General features: G+C 53.1%; 8 protein-coding genes across 8 annotated transcripts; 4 read left to right on the top strand and 4 right to left on the bottom strand.

Moving 5' to 3' along the window:
- Window positions 1-668: 668 nt before the first annotated feature.
- PODANS_2_13830 (uncharacterized protein) lies at window positions 669-1,202 on the bottom strand (the record flags this gene model as incomplete). Its single annotated transcript, XM_001903177.1, has 1 exon — window positions 669-1,202. One exon carries the CDS (start codon window positions 1,200-1,202, stop codon window positions 669-671), a length of 534 nt encoding a protein of 177 aa, XP_001903212.1.
- A 1,497-nt stretch (window positions 1,203-2,699) lies between these two features.
- Window positions 2,700-7,388, bottom strand: PODANS_2_13820 (uncharacterized protein; the record flags this gene model as incomplete). The annotated part of the gene is made up of 2 exons (XM_001903176.1): window positions 2,700-7,065; window positions 7,177-7,388. 2 exons carry the CDS (start codon window positions 7,386-7,388, stop codon window positions 2,700-2,702), a joined length of 4,578 nt encoding a protein of 1,525 aa, XP_001903211.1.
- Window positions 7,389-7,912: 524 nt separating this feature from the next.
- On the bottom strand, window positions 7,913-9,209 carry PODANS_2_13810 (uncharacterized protein; the record flags this gene model as incomplete). Its single annotated transcript, XM_001903175.1, has 2 exons — window positions 7,913-7,960; window positions 8,022-9,209. 2 exons carry the CDS (start codon window positions 9,207-9,209, stop codon window positions 7,913-7,915), a joined length of 1,236 nt encoding a protein of 411 aa, XP_001903210.1.
- A 1,434-nt stretch (window positions 9,210-10,643) lies between these two features.
- PODANS_2_13800 (uncharacterized protein) lies at window positions 10,644-11,962 on the top strand (the record flags this gene model as incomplete). The annotated part of the gene is made up of 2 exons (XM_001903174.1): window positions 10,644-11,674; window positions 11,734-11,962. 2 exons carry the CDS (start codon window positions 10,644-10,646, stop codon window positions 11,960-11,962), a joined length of 1,260 nt encoding a protein of 419 aa, XP_001903209.1.
- Window positions 11,963-12,944: 982 nt separating this feature from the next.
- On the top strand, window positions 12,945-14,396 carry PODANS_2_13795 (uncharacterized protein; the record flags this gene model as incomplete). Its single annotated transcript, XM_001903173.1, has 3 exons — window positions 12,945-13,130; window positions 13,291-13,888; window positions 13,957-14,396. 3 exons carry the CDS (start codon window positions 12,945-12,947, stop codon window positions 14,394-14,396), a joined length of 1,224 nt encoding a protein of 407 aa, XP_001903208.1.
- A 370-nt stretch (window positions 14,397-14,766) lies between these two features.
- On the bottom strand, window positions 14,767-15,186 carry PODANS_2_13790 (uncharacterized protein; the record flags this gene model as incomplete). The annotated part of the gene is made up of 3 exons (XM_001903172.1): window positions 14,767-14,871; window positions 14,962-15,086; window positions 15,153-15,186. The coding sequence occupies 3 exons, from the start codon at window positions 15,184-15,186 to the stop codon at window positions 14,767-14,769; spliced, it is 264 nt and encodes an 87-aa protein (XP_001903207.1).
- Window positions 15,187-15,851: 665 nt separating this feature from the next.
- On the top strand, window positions 15,852-17,963 carry PODANS_2_13780 (uncharacterized protein; the record flags this gene model as incomplete). The annotated part of the gene is made up of 6 exons (XM_001903171.1): window positions 15,852-16,220; window positions 16,275-16,392; window positions 16,453-16,903; window positions 16,965-17,000; window positions 17,086-17,634; window positions 17,690-17,963. The coding sequence occupies 6 exons, from the start codon at window positions 15,852-15,854 to the stop codon at window positions 17,961-17,963; spliced, it is 1,797 nt and encodes a 598-aa protein (XP_001903206.1).
- A 3,760-nt stretch (window positions 17,964-21,723) lies between these two features.
- Window positions 21,724-23,604, top strand: PODANS_2_13770 (uncharacterized protein; the record flags this gene model as incomplete). The annotated part of the gene is made up of 1 exon (XM_001903170.1): window positions 21,724-23,604. One exon carries the CDS (start codon window positions 21,724-21,726, stop codon window positions 23,602-23,604), a length of 1,881 nt encoding a protein of 626 aa, XP_001903205.1.
- Window positions 23,605-24,830: the final 1,226 nt, after the last annotated feature.

The following is a 24,830-nucleotide window of genomic DNA, read 5'->3' as shown; positions in this document are numbered from 1 at the left end:
CATTGATGTTGAATGTTGTGTTGTGGCTTGCGCTCCTTTCCAGTCCAGCACATCACCAGCCTCAGGGACAGATGTGGCGCAATATGCATGGAAGAACCAACCTCTCCGAAACATGCAGGGAAAAGCGAGACACGAAGAATTCCATCCCTTGCATTGAACACACCACTTAAAAGAATAAATATCCTTTAAATCCCCGTTGCCAAAAAAGTTCCTTCCATTTTTATATCCTGCCATGATGTTGCCCTTTACCGAAACCCAGTCCAAAAACCCAGAGACAGAGAAGAGCAATGCCTCAAAGTTGACTCCCCGATACCAAAAAAGAGTTCAAAACGGATGGGTCGTGATTCTTACAGGTAGCTGTATGACAATGTATGTGTGCCTGCTTGTTTTGCTTGCTGATGAACCAAGAGACAAAAAAGACAGAAAAGTCGACTCCCAACACCTAGCTGAATGCAAACAGTGACAAAGCAAAGAAAAAGAAAAGAAATCCCAAATATGCTTCGACCTAGACTGCATCTCATCCCTCCTTCGCATTACTCTGGTTCGATGTCGGTGGCATGTCAGGAGTGGAGGGCGTGGCGTCAGACCGACCAACCTTGTCCTGGAGCCCTACTGCAGGAACCCTCGTGAAAGGGGAATTGAGTTTGGGTCGTCGCCCGCGTCGCCATTTAAGCGTCGGGCGCGCTCCGTCTTCTCCTTCCACTCCGGAGTTCCCGCTCGGTATCCATGAGTCGGCTCTGGACCCACGTCCGAAACGCGCGATCGCCTCTCACCGCCTCACAGTTGAGCAGCTCCGTCAGCACCCTCTTGATGCCCTCGTTGACGTCACACAGTTTGGCCTCCTCCTGGGCGACTTCCCCCAGGCAGCCCGACGACCCAGATCTCTTCATCATAATGGTCGGGATGGACGAGCTGCGGAACTGGTGACGCGAGGACGACACGGCCGGGGCGGGAATGATGCCGGTAGGCGAGAGTGATGACGTAGTGGTGGAGGGCGAGGAGAAAAAGGAAGCCGACTGGGGCGATCGGAGCTCATCGAGGTGCTGACGGAGTGACTCGTGCTGCTCGTGCAGGAGATAGTACTTTTGCAGCGCCAGGTCGCGGTCGTGGTGGTGCATCATGGTCGGCACTGGAGAGGAGCGCAGATCAAACATGGTGGCACGGGCGGTGCTGTAGGAAGACGAGTTGGCGGTGGCGTTCATGATGATGATACGGATATTGGAGAGGCTGAGATGTGTTGGGAAAACAACACGGCTGAAGATGGAGATGGAGATTCGATCAATGCGTAGCGTGCTGCATTCGAAGGGGGTGCTGGTGCAAACGGCGGGACCATTGGAGGAGTTCTCGGACGTGCTATGTGTGTGTCGTTATTTGATGGCGAAGGACGGGATGGAGGAGAGCAACAGAAAGAGTCGGCGGCGGTGGTGTATAACAGTTGTATATGGCGTGCGTGTGATTCAGGAATGAAATTGCGGTCGGCGAGACGCTGCTCCGCGCGAGAGTGCCTTATCTCTGGGTGGCTTCTCGTGCCCCTGGTCCCCTGCTCGGACGCTGTGCCCTGGCTCTCGGAAGAGCTGAAAAAGGTGGAAATGGGAGGGCGCTTCCTCTTATGACGATGACGACTGATAGAAAACAAGTGTCGACAAGGTAAGGTATCAGATTATTTGACAGGTCCTGTTAAGTGGTTGAGGCGTGCGGCTCTGTTCGTGGCGGGCGTGCGTGTCGGGGTGCTGCTGGGTGGTGCCCTGAGATGTGGGCAAGCTCCGTTATTTGAGTTTGTGGTGATCGTCGAGCTTGTCGTCACTACTGCTTCCGACACAAAGGAAGATCCCTGCGTCAACTGTCTGTGGAACGGGCCTAGACACAGTGTGCTGTGGGTTGTGTGGGCGGGGTGGAGCTGTCAGAGCTCCCCTCTCACCTCACCCCTTTCCGGCCCCGCAGGTAAAATGCCTGCTGTTTTAATTTGGAGACTGAGATGACGGTACGACTTGCAAAAGATTACGAACATAAAAAAAAGAGAATGAATGGCAAACAGATCCTGCCTGCTCACGGCATTTGCAATATCATATCAGAAAACCCAACATCGGGCAGCTGCAGAAGAATGAAAGGTGGAGAAGATAAGGGCCACCCGCAGGCGAGACAATTAAGGTAGAGATATCTGAAGACAGCATCCGCTGGGACGGACAGTGCGAGTGTGTTGTCGACCCCTCTATTGTGTCGTGTCAGTCCGTCCCATCGAGGGCTTCTTTTTATTTTATTTCACCGCTCCGGGCCATTGTTCCTTGCTTCGCGCCGATAGACTTTTTGGTCTGCAGCTCAGCCCCATCACCAATGAGCCAAGCTGATTCGAAAACATGGTCTTGTGCCAAGCTTGCAAAGGAGCCCAAAGCTTCAAAACAGACCGCTGGCTAGGCCTCGAATTGCATCTGCAGTGGGGTAACGAATACTACCGTGGTACATTCTCAAAGTACCCGTGGCCCGATCCTCATCGCGCAACTTACGTACAACCCTCGGAAGCTAACGCCACATGATATCGGCATCTGCAACGAAACATCCCGACACTGCGGGTGAGACAGCAACAGAAGACAGTCAGTGCCTGTTGATCATTACCATAATGCAGCCATACGTGCCATACCTATTATACATGATAGTATCTACACTACATGTGTATCCCAATATCCCATTATCCCATCATCTCATCACTTGTGAAAGAGGCCATCTGCTATCCGCTTCCTTGCCCTGGCCAAACCCTGAGTGCTGGCGCTATCCAGCTGCTGCGAGCTCGCAATTCTCTGCGGAATCGACGCCTTCTCCCGCAGAAGGCCGAGAGAAGAAGCCGGTACACTCATACCTCGCTTGCTCAAGCCAACCCGCCTTGCTGCTGACGTCGGCCTCCTCTTCTTGACCCAGCCGTCACCATCGGGCCAGTCAGAGTCCTGCGAATCCTTATATGTCTCGTCAATGTCGTCCTCTGCGTAGTTTTCTTCCAACGCAGGCTCGGGACTGCTAAGTAGTGATATCACCTGTGACCCCTTCGGGACTTGAAACTGAGCCGAAGTGCGCGCGCTTCTACGTCGGCAGGTCTCGGTATGGGACGACACAGGTTCCATCTTGATCTTTGCCATGGAGCTTTGCTTGAGGTGCTGTGACTTCCTAGGCGACGGCTTCTCAATGGGCTTCACCATGAGCCTCCGTGCAAGTGTGGATGGGCCTCTGCGGACGTTGGGAATATCCGAGTCTGAGCTCGAATCCCCATCATCAGAATCTGATTTGCCAGAGTCGTTAGAGTCTTCAGACTCGTCCTCCATGTCATCCAGCCGCCGCATGGCTTCCTCATATTCAGCATCTGCCGTTGTCTTTGACATGCGCGACTTCCCTGGTGGAATGACGTCAACCTGGACCGGGTCCCGGGCCGGCACACCCGAACTGTTATTGGTCGAAGGCTGAGTGCAGAGCTCGCTCACCGATGGCAGGGATTCGTCTGATGACGAAGACTCGGAAACTGCCCATGCAAGGCGAGAAGGACGAGGCGTTGGAACATTGTCCTCCTCTTCTGCCTGCTCATCCTCTGATTGCTCATCCTCCTCATGGCTTTCGACCTCGCTGGGTTCATCTTCCATGGCATAACGAGGCGAGCTGCGGAGTGCATCTCGGTTGGCAGAGTCATCCTCGAGTGCATTAAGCGAAGAGTCGGCCAGATCGATGCTCAAGTCCGGGTCAACTTGCCTCTCGCTCTGGATGCTGCCAATCTCCGAGGGCGGTAGGGCTAGTTTGGGGGACTCAACCCGATGCTCAGACGGCGGCAGCGAGATGGCATCCGAGAACCCATTAAAAGGCTCCAGCAAAATCGGCCGCGAATCAACGCCGTTGGTTGTACCGCGTGAAGCACGGCGAGATCCCAAGTCGCTTTGAGGCTGCGAGGATTCAAATGGTCTCGGCAACGCATCATGCGACATACCCGTCAGCTGTCGTGAGGGCGAGTGGCTACTGCGGTTCGAGAGTGCGTCATTGGCAATGGATGGATCAACCTCCTTGCGGAAGCCAGCTTCGCTGATCAGCTGACTGATTTTGTGTGGCCTGTCTTCCGTCATGGATATATCTTCGACAGACATCACCTGAGCGGCCTGGGCCTCCTGATCTTCACTGGAGCCATTGGGGTCACAAGATTCGGGGATGACGCTTTCCTCAAGAGTCTGAGTGTTGATATCCATCTGTGATGTCTCGTCAGTAGATTGTTCCGGTGCTTCATGCCCGAGGGTTGCCGATGTTTGAGCGCTCGTGGTCTTTTCGAGGTTGTTGGCGGTATGGGACGGTGATGGCTCCTCCACCAAAGGCGTACCTGGAACTATTTGAGAGGGATACTGCAGGACGCGGGGCTCCATCATTTCAGATAAATCCAGGGTCCGGTAACCCTCCTCCTCCTCCTCCTCATCTTCCTCATCCATGCCCGGAAGTTCAAACTTGTCGTAGACACGCTTGCCCTCGTCATCGTAAACCTTTTCGTTTCGGTCCAAGTACTGATCTCTTTTGGCAAGCCGGACCCGAAGAACACCATGATCCTCCAGATTGATAATGATTCCCGTCAGGCGTGACACTTGGGGCGCCCAACTCGTCGCCTTGGACATCAAAAGTTGCTGCCAAGTAAGAATCATACCAGGCGCAGCACTTCCAGGCTGCAACAAGGGGAGAGTCGAAGGGTCTGCGGGAAGCGGTGGAAGGTCATCCTCTTCCTCCTCCTCACGAACCTCTGATACACTGCGCTCGGGTTGTTCCTGCGGCTCGTCATCGTAGTTCAGGGTAGTCTCGCCATATTCCGTGCTTGCCTTGTAGTAATATGACCCTCTGTCATCATAGCTATAGTCCCCAATGCCACCCACGTCTGACCTTCTCTTTTTCGTTTTCGACGTCTCTTCATCTTGAAGCTGATACTCGTCTTGACTACGCTGCTTCCTCTTCTTGCGGCCACCGTGTTGGTATTTCTGCTGGGGATCCCAACGTTGGACAAACGGGAATGGAGGCTCACTGAGCTCCACGCCCTCCTGGCAGCACTCGACAGCCCTATAATTGATCTTGGCTCGCCAGGCATCTGGATCCTCGTCCGCATCGCAGGCAGCGTCCTTATGGGGTGCCACAGGTGTTTCAGACAGCCGAGATGTTGCTTGAGCCGCTGGAGCCGCATCGTGAGCCGAAGCTGGCTGGCTGGGGGCATCGCCTTGAAACTCCTCCACAATCATTCCAGTCAAAGCTCCAATGCGCTCCAGCATCTGTGCCTTCTTCGCAGCGATAGTCTCAGTTACACTGGCAAGCTCGGTAGAGTCTGCCTCGGTCATGCCAGTACTCGGAGCCGTAGGAGCTAGCGCCGCTAATGCCTCAGCGCGAGCAGCAGCCTTTTTTGCCTGCGCCAGAGCCCTTCGTCGAGTGTTTCTTTTCCGAGTGGATGGCTTGCCTTCCCCAGGGCGAGGTGGACCCGCATCTTCACTTTGAACGGCCGGTGCTTCGGTGACTTGCAGGGTCCTAATGGGACTGGGCGCGATCTTTTTGGGTTCTGGGACAGCACGCTCTTGGTCAACAGAAGTGTCATCACCGCTTGAGGATTCGCCATCGCTGGAGGAATCATCATCGCTGGAGGAATCGATGTCGCTCGAGGAATCTTCACCGCTGGAAGCCGCCTCTTGGCTGGAACTTTCACAAGCCGAGCTGTCGTCGTCACTTGATTCACCGTTCGAATCATCGATTGAAGAGCCGTCAGAGTCCTCGTCGCTGGAGTCAGCTTCATCGGAATCACTTTTACCGCTTGAATCCTGGTCAGAATCAGGTGCACTGCTGTTTTGATCATCATCAGACTTGGGATCACCGGCAAGATCCACACCCTCATCACTACCGTCACTGGCGCCATCGCTGTCGGTATCATCGTGGTCCTCATTGTCGCTCTCACTATTGCTGCTGCCGTCGTCGTCATCGTCACTGTCGCTATGGCCATCACTGTCGTCGCCCCCAGATGGCTTGGTGTCGGCAGTGGTTTGGGCCTCCTCGTTATTCTCATCCTCGTCACTGCTCAGGTCGTCGTCGCCATCCGGGTTCGAGTCAGTGAGATCATGTTCTGAGGAGCCTGGTACAGGTGGGCAGACTTTCGAGGACGCCACTTCGGGTCCACTGTCACTTTCGCTGTCGCTAGTGCCTGATTCTTCAGAAGACGAGTGATGGCTAGCTTCATTGGCATCCTCTTCCAGGGCATCATTCTGGCCTTCATCATCATCATCCTCGAACTTGGTGTGCACAGGAAGGTTGACAGGTTCTCCTTTCTTGCGCATCTCCTCGACCATGTATCTAGAAGCAGTGCCATTAAGGATGGAACCGCTCGGGAATCCATGCTGATCGTAATGCTTGATCACGGACGCAACCGATTCAGCGTCGCTGTCGTCTTCCTCATTACTGTCCCTTGGTCGCTTGGTACCACGCTTTCGACCGTCGATGGGAGCCTCGACTTCCTTCGCCTTCCTTCGTGCATTGACGCCGCGCTCCTCACCGTATGTTATGCTGTTCCCGCCTTTCTCGGGTTCCATATCATTCTCCAGGTCCCTTAGTTCAGCCTCGAGATCGGACTCATCATCTTGAACATCTTCCTCGAGGTCTGCATCCTCGTCTGAATCTGAGTCCAACCCTTGTTCTTCCATGTCATCCTCATCGATGGGCTCCATATCCGACTCGTCCTCGTTCACATTCTGACCACCAAAATCGTTGTCTTCTACATCTTCGTCCGAGTCGGCGTCATATGGCGCACTGAACCTGACACTTCCGGCCCTGTGGGCTTTCTTCCGTCCCCGTTCGCCAGACTCGGTAATCATAAGCTGTTGAGCATCGTCGTCTTCTTCCTCGCCATGTGGATGGTAGGTAAGTCGTGGGCGTTTCAAGGGCGGTATATCCACTGCAGGTCTGCTGTAGGCAGCTCTTAGGCGAGGGCGGCCGAAAGGGATACCGTCGAGAAGATGACGGCCGTCATTGGTGATCTGATCGCGGCCGCTCAAGCGACGCTTCCTTCGATCATTTGTAACAAGTGGGCGAATGCTAAGAAAAAGTGGCACATGTTAGTTTGGATCGCTTCGTCGAGGACAAAGGCACGAGACGGAACAAACGTACTAAATCTCTTCATCATCTTTCAGTACATCGGCCACTTGCTGGAAGTGGAAGAAGTCAAAGGCGGTGCCCGTGTCCTTCTGTCTCAACTCGATGGTGTAGTCCTCCAAACCCCATTCGTTGCTCTCTAGGGGGATAATCTCGTTGACTTGTTCCAGTAAGTTTGCAATGGTCGGGTCATTCTCCGTCTTGCAGCTGAAGACGACTCGTACGTCAGGGAGGGCATGGCGGCGGACCACCAGTCGCAAACGCATGTTTCAGTTGAGTTGACTGGTATTGAACAGGTGGGATCTGGATGGTTGATGATGCGTAGAAAAGAAAATTCCGGGAAAAACTTCGTCGCGAGAAAAATAGACTGGAGCACGCAGAGAAGAACAGAAAGTAAAAATGAGCGACGGATTGACGGGATTGACGGATTGACGCGTGCGAAACTTTGGGACCAAAGCTGTCGCCAGGCTGTCGTGGGTGAACTGTGGAAAGTTGCCGCGTCTTGCAGCTTGCATCTTATCTTATCGATAGTGGGGTGGGTTTTTGCGCGGACTGCGATAACCCTGGTGCTAAGAACCATCAACTACGACATGGGCATCGTAACCCTGAGGGTGGCAGACCGAGTACCCCTGAGGGTGTCGAGCTTCAACATTCACGATGCCAATGCCAAAAGTCTACCCATTTTCTGCGGTCGCTAATCCAGGTATCTACTTTGCGAATATACAGATATACACGTGCTTCTTCTCCGAGCTTGCCACAATCCAATCGTCAACCATTTCCTCGAGTAGGATTACCTCGGCAACGCGCCTGGGTCTAACAGATGCCCCATCTTTTCGATCTGCGGGTGCCTCGCGGTTAGCATTTGCCATGGCGCAGCGTAGAAGCACAGAATATCTCACCTTTGTCTTCAGATATCCTTCCACCTCGGGCGCCCTGAAGCCGCCCTTGCCCTTCCACGACAGAGGCACCATGGCCACACGCTCCTTCACCACCACCTCCCTGTTTGGCCCCTCCACGGCGCGAATCTTGTCTGGGTTGTTGGTCAAGAGACGCACTTCTTTCTGACCGAGGTCAAGCAGCATGGCTGTTGCAAGGCCGTAGCTCCGCGCATCAGCGGGATGTCTCAAGAGCAGGTTTGCCTCGACTGTGTCCGACCCCAAATCCTGCAGATTGTAAGCCTTGAGCTTCTCACCCAGCCCGATGCCGCGACCCTCCTGCCGCAGATAGATGATGATGCCTCCTGCTTTGTTTGAAGGCAGAGACATGAGCCGCGCAGCCTCGTCGAGCTGCTCGCCACAGTCACAGCGCGCAGACCAAACGGTTTCGCCTGTGTAACACTCGCTGTGTATCCTGACCAGAGGTGGTTGGCTCTTGTCAGCCTCTTCTGGTTCTTGTCTCTCTGTTGCCGAGCCATCAGCCTTTTCCAGGCTTGTCGTTCTCCCTGGGTACAGTCTGCCCGTGTAGGCGCCCCGCACAAGGCGATCCATCTCGGTCTCGCCCTCGCGTACGGCATCGAGTGACTTGCTGCGGATCGTGTTTCCAAACACGATGGCCAAATGTTCCTTGTTGTCCACATTGTTGGTGTAGAGGTGGAGAAACATCTCGGCGCCTGTGGTGGTCGGGATACGCGCGCGGACGATGCATTCTACCTGAGGGAGTTGCTCGAGGAGTCGTGGGTGTTTGGATCCACAACCGCCGGAGGGAACCGAACTGTCGACTGGGACGCCGCGCGGTTCTGAGAGCAATAGGCTGGACGGAGTAGCGGTCCCTGGGGTGGCGGGAGGTGTGAAGGCTGGCGACAGCAGCGAACTGGGCGGCGGCGCATTTGATGGTGTCCCTGCGCCATCATTGCGGTCGCCGTTGCTGTCATTATCATTACTGCTGCTGTCTCCGTCCTTGGGCGTGGGCGGTGATGTGGCAGAAGTGCCGACTGCGGGGTCGGAAGAAAAGGAGAAGTCGGGGTGCGACACATCGGCATCACCTTGCGACGAATGCTGGGCGTCTGTTGGGGGAGAGTAGAAGGAGGGCAACTGGCTGGTCGTCCTCTCGGCGTGGTGTTGCCATTCGTCTGGCTGCTGGCCGGGCATTGCGACGGGACTGGAATGGGATGGAGGGGCTGGCACGCGCGTGTGGCTGTCGGTGGCCGGTGACGGGTGGTGCAAGGCAACGCAAGGCAACACAAGGCTATCCGCAATCACAGGCTCGGGCCGTCGGTTCCAGGGCACGTCTGGGTCGGTCTGTAGGTAGGGTAAAGAAGGTTGCAAGGGGGTCAATGGCGGTCAATGGCGCAATGAATGGAGAGAATCAATCAGTCAACACAAGACTCGAGCCCTTTTTGCTAGTTTCAAAAGATGACAGCTTCAACCGGGCCGGCGGGCGATTCCAAAGCGATTCACGGCCATTGGGGAAGCATTAGTCATGTGCTGCCCGCATCGCCTCGGTGCTTTGGAGTTCGGCAGGCGGCGAGACAACTTCCCAATACTTTGCGGGGTTCGGCCCCACTCCTCTCCATCTCTCTTCAAACTTGACAGTTGACACTGCCACTGGATTTTTGGCGACAGCGACAATTCATTGTTGTCTATTTCGTACCTGGGTAACCTGGATATGGTGAGCTTGCAGAAAGACCCCTTTCAAAATACAATATCACCGATTATTAAACATTGCATTTGTACAGATGGCATATTCATCATCAACTTACAACCGAGCATCTCCGATGGGTGATTGATTGATAAGCTTTGTCTTATCACGATCCTGTTCATCATCTTCCATCCAGTCACACAAGTCAACTCAGGCCAACAGGATGCAGGAACACATCTTGGCTTCCCCGGCTGGGGCCAACTGTTCTCCAAAATTAGCATGCTAAAGGCTGATGCAAAACGACCATTTCGATGCCAGCACTCACACGCAGCGGAGGCCGACATGTATTCTTCCGAGATGTCGTCAGTTCGGTTCAAGTGCGGCTCTTCAGTGCCCAGACAAGGCACTATATTGCGCCAGGCACCACGAGGTAGCGCGTGGCATGTCGAGAGCTCGAGAAAGGTCCAGCGAGGCCCTCATCAACCCTCTCGAGCATCTCGTCCGGGCTGGGCTCCCGATCCAATATATCTGCGTGTCCTTGGAAAGAGGTTCCCTTGACCGCTGGGAAATTGGCCAATGCAGCTTGAGGTCTTGTCGCTACCGTGAGCCCACATGGGCAACACCGTCTCCCATCACGCAATGTTTCTGTGTTTCCTCTTTGGGAAGTGGAGGAAACGGATCTTCGGGAGGGCAACCGGGAGCCGCACCCCAGGCCAAGACCTTAGCCTACCAGCGCGATGTGTCGTTCCGAGTGGGCCATCGCCCACTCTGTCCATGGTGCCGGCACGACGTCTCCTTCGACGCCGGGACACCCGTCGACATCCTGGCCGTTGCAACTTGGCTAACGGAGGCAGTGGGCTGTCATGGCGAACCGATTCGGAAGGGAAACCTGGGGGAGCGAGCCAGGTGAACTGGTATAAGAGGCATCCGACGACGACCTCGAGATGGGAGAGTCTTTCTTGCTTCTTCAGCCAGCCTCTCCAGCTCTGTCTCCCACTCCATCCAGCCTTCTTCTTGGACCTACCATCACCATGCGTGCCGACGTCTTGATTGCCGCTCTGGCCACCGGCGCCCTCGTGGCTGCCGTCCCTACCTCCCCCAAGAAGCCCACCCCTCCCAAGGGCGACGTCTCCAACCCCTTCGTTGGCAAGACCCAGTTCGTCAACCCCGAGTGGTCCAACAAGCTCACTCAGACCTACAAGAGCTTCCTCAAGAAGGGCGATGTCAAGAACGCTTTCCGCACCCTTCAGGCCCAGAAGGTCAGCACCTTCGTCTGGGTCTCCCGTCTCTCTGAGCTCTCCCGAATCGACGAGGCCATCGCCACCGCCCGCCGTGTCCAGAAGACGACCGGCAAGAAGCAGATCGTCGGTCTCGTCCTTTACAACCTCCCCGACAGAGATTGCTCCGCTGGCGAGTCCGCCGGTGAGCTCCTGAGCGGCGAGAACGGCTTTGAGCGCTACAAGGAGGAGTTCGTCAAGCCCTACGCCCAAAAGGTCGCCGCCGCCAAGGACCTCGAGTTCGCCATTGTCCTCGAGCCCGATTCGCTCGGAAACCTGGTCACCAACCTCAACATCCCCCTCTGCGCCGGTGCCGTTGACACCTACCGTGATGGCATCGCCCATGCCATCACCCAGCTCCAGCAGGACCACGTCCACCTCTACATTGACGCTGCCCACGGTGGCTGGCTCGGGTGGAACGACAACCTTCCCCTCGCTGCCGATGAGTTCGCCGAGGTCTTGAAGAGAGCCGACGAGGCTTCCGGCAAGAAGAACAAGATTCGTGGTTTCGCCACCAACGTCTCCAACTACAACCCCCTTCACGCCGTCGTCCGTGAGAACTACACCGAGTGGAGCAACAGCTGGGATGAGAGCCACTATGCCTCCAGCCTGGCCCCCCATCTCGAGGAGCGCGGCCTTCCTGCTCACTTCATTGTTGACCAGGGCCGTGTCGCCAACCCCGGTGCCCGCAAGGAGTGGTATGTTTCCCCTGGCATTTCTTTCGATGGACCTCAAGCTAACATTTTACGTGTAATAGGGGTGAGTGGTGCAACGTTGCCCCCTCCGGATTCGGACCCGCTCCCTCCACCAACACCAACAACACCGTCGTTGACGCCATTGTCTGGATCAAGCCCGGCGGTGAGTCTGATGGCGAGTGCGGCTACTTCAACGCTCCCCGCGCCGGCCATTGGCACGACGAGTTTGCCCAGCAGCTCGTCCAGAACGCCCATCCTTCCGTTTATGAGAACTGGTGGAAGTTCTGGTAAATACAAAAAGTATTTATCAACTAGGTGGATGGAGCAGGGTGTTTTAGAATTCTTGTACATACTTAATTATTTGCCTTGTCTATACAAACCATGGTTAATCACAAGACCTTTTGTCAATTACTTCGGCTCCCTTTTGCTTTTTGTTTCATGGTGATCTAGTCTCTGGACATCCGAAGCGTGGTTATGGCTTGCTTTCAGCGTCTTGGCAGGGGTAGGTTCCCAAGCAAAGACATTGGATGTTTTCTCCATTCTGATTGTAGTTGTTGAAATGTCCTCCTCTTCAGCCTCATGCCCAATGCTTTACCCGCAATTGGTATAGTGTGGATTTCATGACACTGTTGACATACCCAGAACAGAAACAGTTCAAGTTTCTGTCCTTGCGGTCAACAACTCCAGTCCTAATTCCCGGGGAATTACGCAGACCTCAAACTTCGAAACGGACTGGAAACTTTGATGGCGTTTTAAGGTTGAGCGCCTTGTGGAATTCTCTCGCTGGTGGCTGCAGTCAGGGCGTCATCCTCTCCAGCTTCGGAACCGGTGGGCAAGCCCCCCTATATACACAAACCCGCCAGCCTTGCGCTGTGCTCCTTGTTTTCCCCCCCTTTGCGCTCGCCAACCATTCAGTCGCACCCATGTCTCTCATTTAAACCACTTTGTCCTGGGTGACCCGACACTCTTTTGTCAAATCCAAAACACAGCGGCCACCACCATTCTGCATCGTTCTTTGTCTGCAGACCACACGAACATAAGGCGATGAAGCGAAGTATTGCCTGCCAGTGTCTGTTGGCAACAGGTCTGGTCATTGGAGAGGAAGTCTACCCGGGCCCACATAACCACCCACGTCGATGACCTCCCGGAGCATCTCAAGCCCGGGGTCGCCCAGCCCAAACCCAAACTTGGCTGCAGCGACGTGTTGACAATCTACCATTTCAACGATGTGTACCACTCGCTAAACCGGGAGCATGTCGCTCGCTTTGCCACCATGCTCGAGTCGGCCAAAAACGGGGGGAACCCCTTGAAGGTTGAACTCCGGGGCAATCCTAAAAACTCCTCCACCCCGATTGTGGTTCTCAGCAGTGGCGTCTTTGCCCCAGCTACCCCGAACGGGCAAGCCACTACAAATGCGGAGGGGATCATAACTGTTTTATCACAGCTGCCCATTGATGTAGTGTGCTGCATCTCTGGCATGTTCCCAACTCCCGTTGTCATTTCTGTGTGCCGTGTACTGACTGATATTAGATACCCCCAGCAGCTCCCCCAGAGAGCCTACCTTTCCCTCGTTCGGGCTGGCTTCTGCCTCTCCCAAACATCGCTCCTCAGAAGCACAGTCCTCCGCATTTTGCTTTCAAGACGCCGGTGTCTCCGCCCCCAAGACCAATCTCGTCGTGTCCCCCGCCGCCGCGCTGGTACCTCCTTCAGCCCAGCGCGTTTTTGATATCCGGCAGCAGGGAAAGTACAAGATTGGCTTCTTTGGCATGGTTAGCATGGACTGGGATGTCCACTCCACCAATGTGTTGGATGATCTACCTAAGGAGCACAAGGAGTTTCTTGTGAGTGAAGCGAAATCCAGCGCAAAGGTGCTGAGGACAGAGTACAGGGTTGATCTTGTGGTTGCCGTGACGAATATGAGACTGGCGGAGGACCTCCTTCTCAGTGGTGCGACGCAGGAAAAGGGGCTCGAGAGGGTGGATTTTATCTTTGGAGGTTATGACCGTGAGGCCGTGGGGACTTTTTACCCTGAGCTTGTGATGCAGTCCCAGCACAGCGAGGGGGAAAGCAAGGGTAAGGTGGGCAGTGGTCGATACGAGGTCACCAGTCCAGAGATCAGGGTCGTCAAAAGCGGCGCGGCGTGGGAAGGGTTGAGTGTGGTGGAGATGTGCGTCAAAAAGGAGGGCGAGGACTTGCCGGAGCTGGACAGTGTCAAAGGTAGGCCGCTTTCTTCAGATAGGAGGCTTGAGGGTGAATGCCTCACTGGCGAGGCCCGAAGGGGACAGAATTGTCTCTGCGAAATGGGTTCTCCCAAGAGCAGGTCAATGGCACGCGGATTGAAGAGCATATTCGTGATGAGAAAAATTACACCGTTGCCATGACTGAGTGGTTGGCCAGCGGCTGGGGAGGTTTCTCTATGCTCCGCAAGGGACAATTGTTGCGAGAGGGTGAAGCGCAAGGCATGACCGACACCGACCTCTTTTTCAAGGCTTTTGGGGAGTGGTCAGACATCGACAACGCGTTTATTTCCATGGCCACCGGGAACAGAAAGAAGAAGCAGGCCCCGGTGGCTGTGAAAAAGTACCTGAACAATCCGTATCTGAGCAGTCGGAACTCCGGTCTTTGGGCCGTCAGGTATAAGATGGTGCTTGGCAAAGACGATGAAAAGGGGGTCCCCATTGTCTCACCAAAGTTGATGGAAGAATCCATTTCCACAAAGACCTGAAAATCTCGAGAAATTCGCACAGAGAGGGGGTCCTAGATAGATAGGCGGGTCGGCACAACCCTAGAGCTTTATAGACTGAATATAAGCGAACCAGATTGCCTAGCTCGTAGCTTGATGATGGACAAGCCCGAGCAATGTTGTTGTACTGAACAGACACTGTCCTGTCCCTGCGCCTCAGCTATGCCCGGATTGTCAGCTTCCTGGTCCTCGAGATTCCCAGGCAGGTATTTGCTCGTGTGTGATGCAATTGCCGTCTATGATTTCCCAGCCTAGACCACCATGCTTCACCTTCTTATTCTGTATGTACACTGCAAGCCCGTCTTGTGATTCCTGTGCTCGCCAGTTCGTTTCCCCGCCGTCTTCCACCGCTCTAGTTACTCCGCGCACCTCCCTTGGCCTCTCTGAGCTCGTCCATCTTGGCCACCCGCTTCTTGAACTCGACGTACTGGCACTTTTCGTAGCTGTGTCTCTCGTCCTGTGGTGTGGTCAGTATTGTCAGCTACCCCGCGATGAGAGCGGTTCGGGGGCCAGTCGGTTGACAGGGACGCTGGGGTGGAATCCGTACGTTGCACTTCCAGGGAAGGTAGTATGTGTCCTGACGACAGCGGTTGAGGGGGATCAAGAGGTGGCCGCAGCTGTCGCGGTACGCCATGGGGAGTTTGGCATCACGCATCTCCTCGCGGGTCGCCTCTGTGTGCTCGTGACGTTAGCCAATATGACGGAGATAATAGGTTGCGAATGGGGGAAGCAACATACGCCGCGGGATCTCGGAAGCCGTGCCTGTCGCCATTTTTGCTGCAATTGAGGCGGGCTAGCGTCGACAATTGCGAGGGGGGTTCGAGGTGGTGATGCTTGCGATTCTGTTCTCGGAGCTCTGGCTACTGTCGCTGAGAAGCCAGTGGAGCTCCCACCTTGAGCTGGTCAGTGCTGACTGCCACTGTAAGTCTGAGCAACGGTCAAGGCACGTGTGGAATCACGTGAAGCCTATGGGTCGTTTTTTGTGCACGGGCTATTTCCCAGCTGTTGTTCCAACCACCAAGTAACACTAGCCGACCAAGTCTTGTCTCCGGCTCGTCATCTACAAGACGAGGCCATCCAGCTCGGACATGGGCGGGTGCAACACAACTCGCCGAGCTCACTTAGCCGGAACTCACTCACGGTCACCATCCCTTATTTCCAACCATACTGTTTGGTTTGAGTCGCTACCATGATTTCAACTCTGCACACAACGCCCATGGCTATGCTCTTTCGGTTATTTTTGCATTTTCCAGAAAACCAAGATGCTCTCGGCCCTGACTACAAATGATCTGCTGATCAGCCTCACTTTATCTCGCATGCTGAGGCACCTCTGGGCTACCTCTCAGTTCCTGAACCGACCCTGTGAGTCTGCCTGTATTGACGGGTTGCTTGAAGCCGGTGGTGTAACTCCAGATAGATAGACTGCAGCATGGAGGTATGGGTGTGTTTCGTTGCAATGCTACCTACCTACATGCTGTTCTGTCAAGTGGCTCAAATATACACATCAGCAATGCCCCGAATCTTTTGACTCTCTCTCTCTCTCTTCATGTCCAGTCTTTTCACCTTTTGCACTTGGGCTTCAAAATGAAGCCGTCTGTCCTTATTTTGACCTTCCTAGGGCGTGTCGGTGCGTTACTGCCCTTGCCTCCAGCCCCCCAGCCCAACATCGCAACACTCAGCCTAGACACCTTGATGGGCAGTGAAAGCAGGTTCAGCCAATTGATTGACCACTCTAACCCATCTTTGGGGACGTTCAGTCAGAGATACTGGTGGGATACCACCTACTGGGATGGCCCGGGCTCTCCTGTATTTCCTACGCCTTTCTTGTCGCCCGAGGTCAATCACTAAAGTCACGTACAGGTGGTGGTATTTTCTCCAGGAGAGGCCAGCGCCGAATATTACAGCGGTTTCTTGACAAACCAGACCATAGTTGGTCTCTATGCCCAGGCCATTGGAGCTGCAATCCTCCTGATTGAACGTAAATTTTCAACCCTCCCCTCAGGCACGAGATGGGTCGCCGGCTAAAATGACACAAAAGACCGCTACTGGGGCGATTCCTCTCCCTTCTCCCACCTCTCCACGGTCAACCTGACGTACCTGACCCTCAACGATTCTGTCGCTGATTTTGCTCATTTTGCCCGCCAAGTTCAACTTCCGTTTGATGAATCCGGTCGGTCCAACGCCCCCAAGGCTCCATGGATTTTTGTAGGAGGCTCCTACTCTGGCAATCTCGCCGCCTGGCTCGACCACCTGTCTCCCGGGACCTTTTGGGCCTACCATGCGAGCTCGGCACCCGTTCAAGCCATCCGACACTTCTGGGAATACTTCACACCTATCTGGGAGGGCATGCCGCGGAACTGTAGCAAAGATTTTGAGAAGATCACGGCTCATATCGACCAGGTTTTGGAACATGGCAGTGAGGAAGAGGTGAAAAGTCTGAAAGAAGGCTTTGGACTGGGGGACATCAAGGAGAAAGGGGATTTTGCGTCGTACGTCTCAGCTCATGGAGAAATCAGGAGACCTTGTGGCGCCTAACAAAGACAACCAGAGCGGTTGGGTTTGCGTTGGCAGAGTGGCAGTACATTTGTAGGTGTTCCGCCATTGCGCTTGCTTGTGCCTACCTCACCTGGCCTCACTGACAATGGAACCCTAACAAAGCCATCACCTCCAGCTACCACCGTTTCTACCAAATGTGCGACACCATTCAGGGGGTTCGTCCCGTAGATCTTGACGGATGGGGCACTGAGCTGTGGTTCCCAAGCGGAGTTCCTACCTCCTCGCCGGCAAGCAACGGTGTTGGGCTGCAAAAAGCTCTGATCAACTACTCTGCCTGGTTCAAGCACGAATTCCTACCCGATGCCTGCAGCAACTATGGCTATGAAGATTGGGCCCAGGTCAACTCGACTGGCTGCTACGACAGCTACAACGTGACCAGTCCGTTCTACACCGACTACTCGGTCAGCAACACCTTCAACAGGCAGTGGTTCTGGATGCTTTGCAATGAGCCCTTCTTTTACTGGCAGACAGGCGCACCAGCAGGGCAACCATCCATCATGTCCCGCCACGTTAGTCCCGAGTACTTTGAGCGTCAGTGCCGCCTGATGTTTCCAGACCAGGGGGACGCCAGGTCGGGTCTCTCACTGGGCAAGACAGAGGCCGACGTCAACCAACTGACCAGCGGCTGGTTCGTGAAAACAACTCGGTTAATATGGACGAACGGGTACGTCTTCCACAGAGTCAACTTCTTTCTCCTTGTTTTGCTAACGCAGCGACAGAGAATTCGACCCCTGGCGTTCTGGATCTGTCTCGAGCAAATCCCGCCCTGGACGACCTCTGGAAAGTACGCCTGACGCGCCAGTGCATCTCATCCCCGGAGGCAGGCACTGCAACGATCTAGACACCAGAAGTGGAGAGCGTAACCAAGGGTTGCAGCGGGTGCAGCTAGAGTCAATCGCCAGGATGGTTGACTGGGTGAACGAGTTCTATGACGGGAAGGAGGGGAGAACCAGGGGCAACGGAGCCACACACATCCTCGGACGTGCTGTGTGAAAGACCGAGAGGCTCCGTGATTCCCGGCTCGATCAACCATGACGTTTGCGAACTGTTAGCAAGTGACTTCGAGTTGCCCTTCCAGACAGCCGAACCAGCGATGTCTAGAAAATAGCCATCCATCCGGTCACACTCCGTCCTTGTGCATCGTGAGTGCCTCATCTACATTGATGAAGAGGGGTGACAGCCCAAAAATAAAGGGCGCCATGTCCCTGCTCTCCAAGGAACCCAAACGGAACCGATGAAGAGATATAAAATAGACATCATGTCCCAATCATGCTCGACTTTGGAAAGGATTGTGATCAGTGTTATTCTGGGCCAGAGACGGATGAAGGCAGCACAGAGCCCTGGCGCCAACAGCTAACGTCTGACCCCATCCAAAACTCCATCACAATTCATTGACGGTAGGATTGCGAACGAAACATTCGTCGAGGATGATGCACAGTTGTGGTTCAGCCTGAGCCGCGGTGCCACGAGTCCGAGCTGTAGAAGATGTTGGTTACCTCCCCGTAGGTACTCCACGGGCCCCGAACGGACGGGATTTAAGGGGCCGATTCCGGTGCTGCGAGTTTTGAGCTGCCGTACTAAGGACGGTCTTTCTGAGCTGCTGGAATCTTGTTGAGAAAGAGACAAACAACCAGTTTCGAGCTTGCCTTGCCCAAAGCCTGTGATCGCCGCGCTGGGAGCCATTTTTGGTGGTCCGGCAAGGGAATCGATGATAACCACTGACGTACGAAGTAGAGGAAAAATTCCAAATAATTATGTTCGCTTCAGGGTTATTGTAGATATGATGCAGGGCAAGATAGCGATTGTGGAGAGCCGTGGCCGATGCTGCAGCCAGGATGCTCAAGCTCGCCGGGTTGCAGCCCAAATGAGCGCTCGGTGAGAAATCGTTGTTATCTGTGTGTGTGTTCGTGGTTGTTTTCTGGTATCAGTCGGTCGGAGGGAAAACAGATCAGTCCCAGAGATGCAAGGCTTCCAATTGCTCCGAGGCCCCCCCACGGCGGTGTTTTTTTTTGGTGACGTGACACTGCTACCATTCGCTTGGTGCGTTGTTGAGCCTTATCGCCCGCGGCGTCAGACGGAACAGTTTGGCCGACAGGACGGGAGCTGGATCTCGCAGGAAGGAAGCGGCGAGAGTTGTGAGAGTCGCGATAATGCGGGTCGTGGATTCACAATCGCTTCATTTTTTGGTTCATGATACTGGAAGGGGTTACAGACACTTTCCTAATTGAGCAAGATGCACCTTGCTGGCCAACCGGGCTTCTGTGCAGCTTCCAAGCCTTCCAGTGGCCGGATGCCCGTCCGAGGCCCATCACCGCTACATCTGCGACAGTGACGAGGTAAGTACCCCCCCCCCCCTTCTGCCGGGCAGCCCCCGCGCATACCACAGGTCCTCCCGCAAGCCACCATGTTGCAAGCCGAGTGTTGAAGCTTTCACGGCTTGTGCCTGGGTTGCCGTTGTTGTCGTTGCCGCTCGAAAGATGATCACGGCAAGCATCGGAGCTAAACACATTTAGCGCACGATCTTTGCGGAAAAATAAACCCTGGCCTCTTGGCACCTAGTGGAGTCGCCTATCCTCACCACAGCTCTCCCTACCTTATCTCGAGATCCCAGAACCTCCTGTGCTCCTTCAACCAATGTTTTGCAAAGCGAACGGTTTTATCACATGCCACCGATGTCGTCATATCGCCATGGTTTGGCGACCTCAGACCTGTCAGACTGTCTCCTCTTTGATGGCAACATCGAAATCTATGGCTCCCCGAATCGGCAGGTTACCACGGACTCCACACAGACTTCGATGCTGTCTGTAGCAGTTGCAACCCGTCCCGTCAACATCAACCTCTCCGACTCCAAGTACCGTTGCCAGTCATTGGCATATCGCCGTAGTAAAAAATGTCAGCTCGCAGACGCCATTAAACCCACGTCGACGCTTCTACCTCTCATGGGACCCCGGCCCCTTGCGCTGATCACAGACGTTGCGTTAAACTGCTTACATTACTGACTACCACATCTCTGACCGCCTGCGATCCATGGAACACTTGCATAACGTCCCGAATTACACATGAATGCACTCTGCGCGTAACCCCTGTTATCCTGAGGCTGAGTTGGCTCACCACTAGACGGATTTTCTCCCGTTGCCGACTGGTACTACACGATAAAAAACACCAACATTTTCATCATAACGCCCAAAACTAGGATAACAAGCAGGTGCCATCGAGAAGACTACAACAAATGACCAGACAAGGGAATTCATCCGAACGGAACGATCTACAGCGCGTCGGCGTCCTCTACTACCGGTAGGGCACCAATATTCCCACGGCCTGTAAGTTTTCTCTGCATGGTGACATGCTACCACATGAGCACGCAAAGAAGCACGTCATGAACAACGATTGCTATCATCCTCGAAACTTAGTCACGGCCGTCTCCATCCGTCCGAACATGAGCCCCCCACATCGTTAAGCAAAACGGGCAGGTTGCGAGGCAGGTTGCGATACAAGGATTGCAGGTCACTGATCAAATCCTGCGTGGTGTTTGGGGAGGATCAGAGAAGCAGTTGTGTGTGCAGCAGCGGAAAGCAGCTTTAAATGTCAAAGGAGCAAAGCTGATACATGCTCAATCCCCAAACTATCTGCCTGCCGAGGTACCTAGGTAGTCTTGTTGGTCCATGAGACCGTGTACCCTCTTTGCCGGCTGTCACCCACACTTCGAACTTTTCCCCTTCTTTTTACTTTTTACAAATAACCCCCGTTTTGCCGGGGTGCTGGATACTTCGACACGTTCTTCTAGAACGCCACATGCAAAGAGCGAACAATGCGTCAGCCTCGTCCCGGAATATCTCACCAGGTACCTTACCTCACACATGAACCTTTCCAACAGGATGTGCTCTCGCACTACCCCTGCATTCCCTTCCATCGTCCATGCAGCAGAGCCGACCACGATAGGCGAAGACACATCCCACCTTTCCCGTTATGGATCTCGGGAGCCCCGAAGGTTGGTACAACGGGTTACACGCAGGCTCTATTTGAGGCGATCGCATACAGATAGTGCCCGGACCCAGTCCAGTTGTACCTATGTTTGTTTTGCAGACACCAGAGAAGTAGTCTACCTACGTCCAGAATACCGCAAGCCAAGCTAGGAGATAGTTATCACTGGACGACCTGACTACTTTGGGCAAAATTCCGACCTCCCGCCCCCCTATGCATCCCACAGCCGACAAGACCACAACCTAGGCTCCCTCGATAATGCCCAGATTCTCTGCCCCCAAGGGGGGAACGGGGAAACGCCAGGATCATGGCATGGTCCGGCAAGTAGCCTGCTATTGGATCTCGGGGAAGAGGAAGTCTGAAGATGCCATTCTGGGCGCTATGCGTCTTTGAAAGTACAAGATCCCCAGGTATAATAAGACAGAGTAGTTGCCTCCTTGCTTCTGCCTTTCTCTGAATCTCCACTTCAGATTACATGGGCAGTCATATAGGACACCGAGGTGCCTTACCCTGACCATCTCATTCTTGAAACTTCGCGGATCTGTTCGGCTCCAAGTTTCAAATACCCCGTCAACAAAGAGCAGTTTTCGGTATCAGCCCCAGGCAATCTGTTACATAGGGAGTGTAAAGCTGTATCAAGGTTCGCAAAGCATTCCAGTGTTTATTCATCTTGTCACCATCTTGAGACGCTAACTACCTTACCGTGTTGTCTGTTAGACTCTGACACGTACACACACACACACCCAACATCCACACACAAGCAACGTACAAGATGACGATGTCTTCGCTATCAACAACACAACGGCACGGACTTATCAGTGACCTCTCTCAAAACCATGCTCACCCCGGAACCCCTATTCAGACTCTCCCACAAGATATGGATATCTACGAGCCCTCGGACTGTGAATCTGACCACTCGGATGACGAGGAAGTTGATCTTCCCCGACAGCCTCCGGCCACAGCAATAGCTACTACGCCCCGCCAATTGGAGGATGGGCTCGCTAAGCTTGATTCTACTCCGTCTCCTAGAGTCACCATCATCTCCACCCCACTTTCTCTCACTGACAGAGAGGACGAACCTGATTGTCCTGTCACACTTGCTGGGCTGGATCCGGGCCCGTTGCCCCCGAAGAAAGGGTCCCGAACCTATCGTTACTTTCGTTACAATTTTGGTTCTGTCTACCGCCGAATCTTCTGCCTGGCCTTCTTGGGCAACCTCTCGGCCCTCGTCGTCCTCGCTTCCAAACACGGGCTGTCAAGTCAGGCTGAGAGGTTCACCTATCAACAGGCCAGTATAGCGGTCACGGCCAACGTTTTGGCCGCGCTGCTGGTCAGAAATGAGCATGTGGTCAATGCTTTCTTTTGGGTCTTTGCCGACAAGGCTGTCACCAAGTACCTCCCTCTGAGAGCCAGGAGGTTGGGGGCCAAGATCTACTCCTACGGCGGTGTCCATTCCGGGTGTGCCATGGCTGCTACGGCGTGGTACATTGCGTTTCTTGTGCTTCTGACGCTGGAGTGGACTGGTTCCGACATCGCCGAGGAGCAAGGGATGGTGAAGGGATACATCTACCTCGTCAGCTACACCATCCTCGCACTCTTGGTCAGCATGCTCGCGACCGCATGGCCCGAGTTCCGAAGAAGGTGCCACAACTGGTTTGAAGGCGTCCACAGGTTCATGGGATGGACGGCGGTGTTTTTGTTTTGGGTGCAGGTCTTGCTTCTCACTTATGAGAACTCCTCCCACGATTTCGGCACGGGGCTCGTGCAGTCACCCAACTTTTGGATGTTGGTGGTCATCACGGGCTTGGTCGTCTACCCTTGGACAAGGCTAAAACTCAGAAAGGTCGAGGCCGAGGTACTATCGAGCCATTGCGTCAAGCTCAATTTTGAGTACAGGGATGTGCACTATGGGCAGGCAGTCAAATTGACCGACAGCCCTCTGAGAGAGACGCACGGGTTTGGGGTCATCCCTCATCCCTATGCTCCAAAGATTGAAGATGCCACCCACCAGACAAGCAGTAGCGGCAGCTCCATGGTGTCGGTCGAGAGAGAGAAGACGCAAAAACAAAACAAAGGGTTGTCGCATGCCGGTGAAAAGGGATACTCGGTCATTGTGTCCAAGGCGGGAGACTGGACGTCCAAGATCATCGCCAATCCGCCCACGCACATCTACACGAGGGGCACGCCGCAGTTTGGCGTCATGAGAGTCGCTGGCATGTTTGAACCGTGCGTCATTGTTGCGACGGGATCTGGAATCGCGCCGTGCCTGAGTCTGTTTGTGCAAAAGCCAGACCACCCTGTGAGAATCATTTGGTCCACCAAGTCACCCTTGCAGACGTATGGGCAGGACATCATTGATCTGCTCTACGCCACCGACCCGCGTGCCATCATCATTGATACCTCCAAGGGCGGCCCCAAATTCAAAAGGCCAGATTTGGTCAAATTGGTCTATCGAGTTTGGGAGGAGAGCCAAGGAGAGGGACCTGAGCAGTACGCGAGACTGGAGGGGAGAACCAACTCAACTGGACGGAAAAAGATTGTCGGCAAGTGCGAGGCCGTGGTGATTATCAGTAACCAGAAGCTGACCGAGAAGGTGGTATATGGGCTGGAGAGCAGGGGCGTTCCTGCATTCGGAGCCTTGTTTGATTCCTGAACCTTGTCTTTTAGAAGCTGGGTACGGTACCCTTTATTTGTTTAGTCACGCTGATGCGTTGCAAGTTGAAGGATTCACTTTATGACTGGACATGAGAAATGTGGACATTTAGAATTGCGTAGGGGATTTGATGGCTTAGAGGGGGTAAATAGATGTGTCGGGGTCATGGGCATGCATCTCTTTGTCCTGATGGGTAACGTATTTGATAAGCGAGCGGATCGGACAAGCGAGTGGATCGATTTCCACTACCCTATTACAACCATCCTCAATTACAAAACAACAACACTATTAACCTACTACAATTACATCAGAAACAGTTGAATCAGACTCTTCTGTAATCTCCTGGCACGTACGGATATTATGGCCAGGCTTGCCGCACACACTACAGCACTGAACCTTCGTACGCCCTCCCCCTACACTACCACCACCCTACTCCTTTCCTTACGCCACCTCTCCACCCACAGCCTTCTGGTCCAGTAGATCCTGTGTATCTTATATAGTAAGTGATCCTTTAAGCTATACATATGTTTTTTTTACTTTCCGGCGCTTACTTAGTACCTCGGTTCGCTTTACGGAACGAAGATACCTTTAATTAAAGGAAAGTTATTTAATATATTATAATTATTATATTTTTAATAAGTTAGTTTATTATAATTAATATTAAAGTCGGAGAATTATTTTAATAGTTAGTAATATAAATTTTAATAAATATTAATTATAAATTAGTTTTTTAGGAGTTTTATAGTATTTAAAATACTTAGGATAGTACCGTACCCGGCTTTAAAGATAAGGGTATAAACGTATAAAACTTTATATTTAACTTAAAAAATACTTTTTTTAAATCGTATAGTATAAAACTAATACCTATAAAATTATTTTATATATTTTTCTTTATTATAAAAGTAAAAAAAGTTTTACGGAAAATATAAAGAAATTTAAGTTTATTTATATAATTAATATATATATATATTAAACCTTCGATTTAACGACTATATATTTATTTTAACGGCCTAAAGTAATTAATATTAAGTAATTAAAAGAAGTAAGAGGAATATAAAAATATATAAAATATAATAATATTATTTTATTAATAATAATATTTAAATTTAATTAAGTAATAACTTTTATAATTATTAAAGATTAATAATCGGTATTTATTTTTCGTACGGGAAGGCATATAAATAATTAAAATATTAATTTAATTTAAATTTATTAAATTAATAATT

The sequence above is a fragment of the Podospora anserina genome, chromosome 2 (genome assembly GCF_000226545.1).
Source record: "Podospora anserina S mat+ genomic DNA chromosome 2, supercontig 3".
NCBI classification, from domain to species: domain Eukaryota; kingdom Fungi; phylum Ascomycota; class Sordariomycetes; order Sordariales; family Podosporaceae; genus Podospora; species Podospora anserina.
The sequence above is the reverse complement of the archived record's forward strand: the minus strand, read 5'-3'. Positions and strand labels throughout refer to the sequence as shown.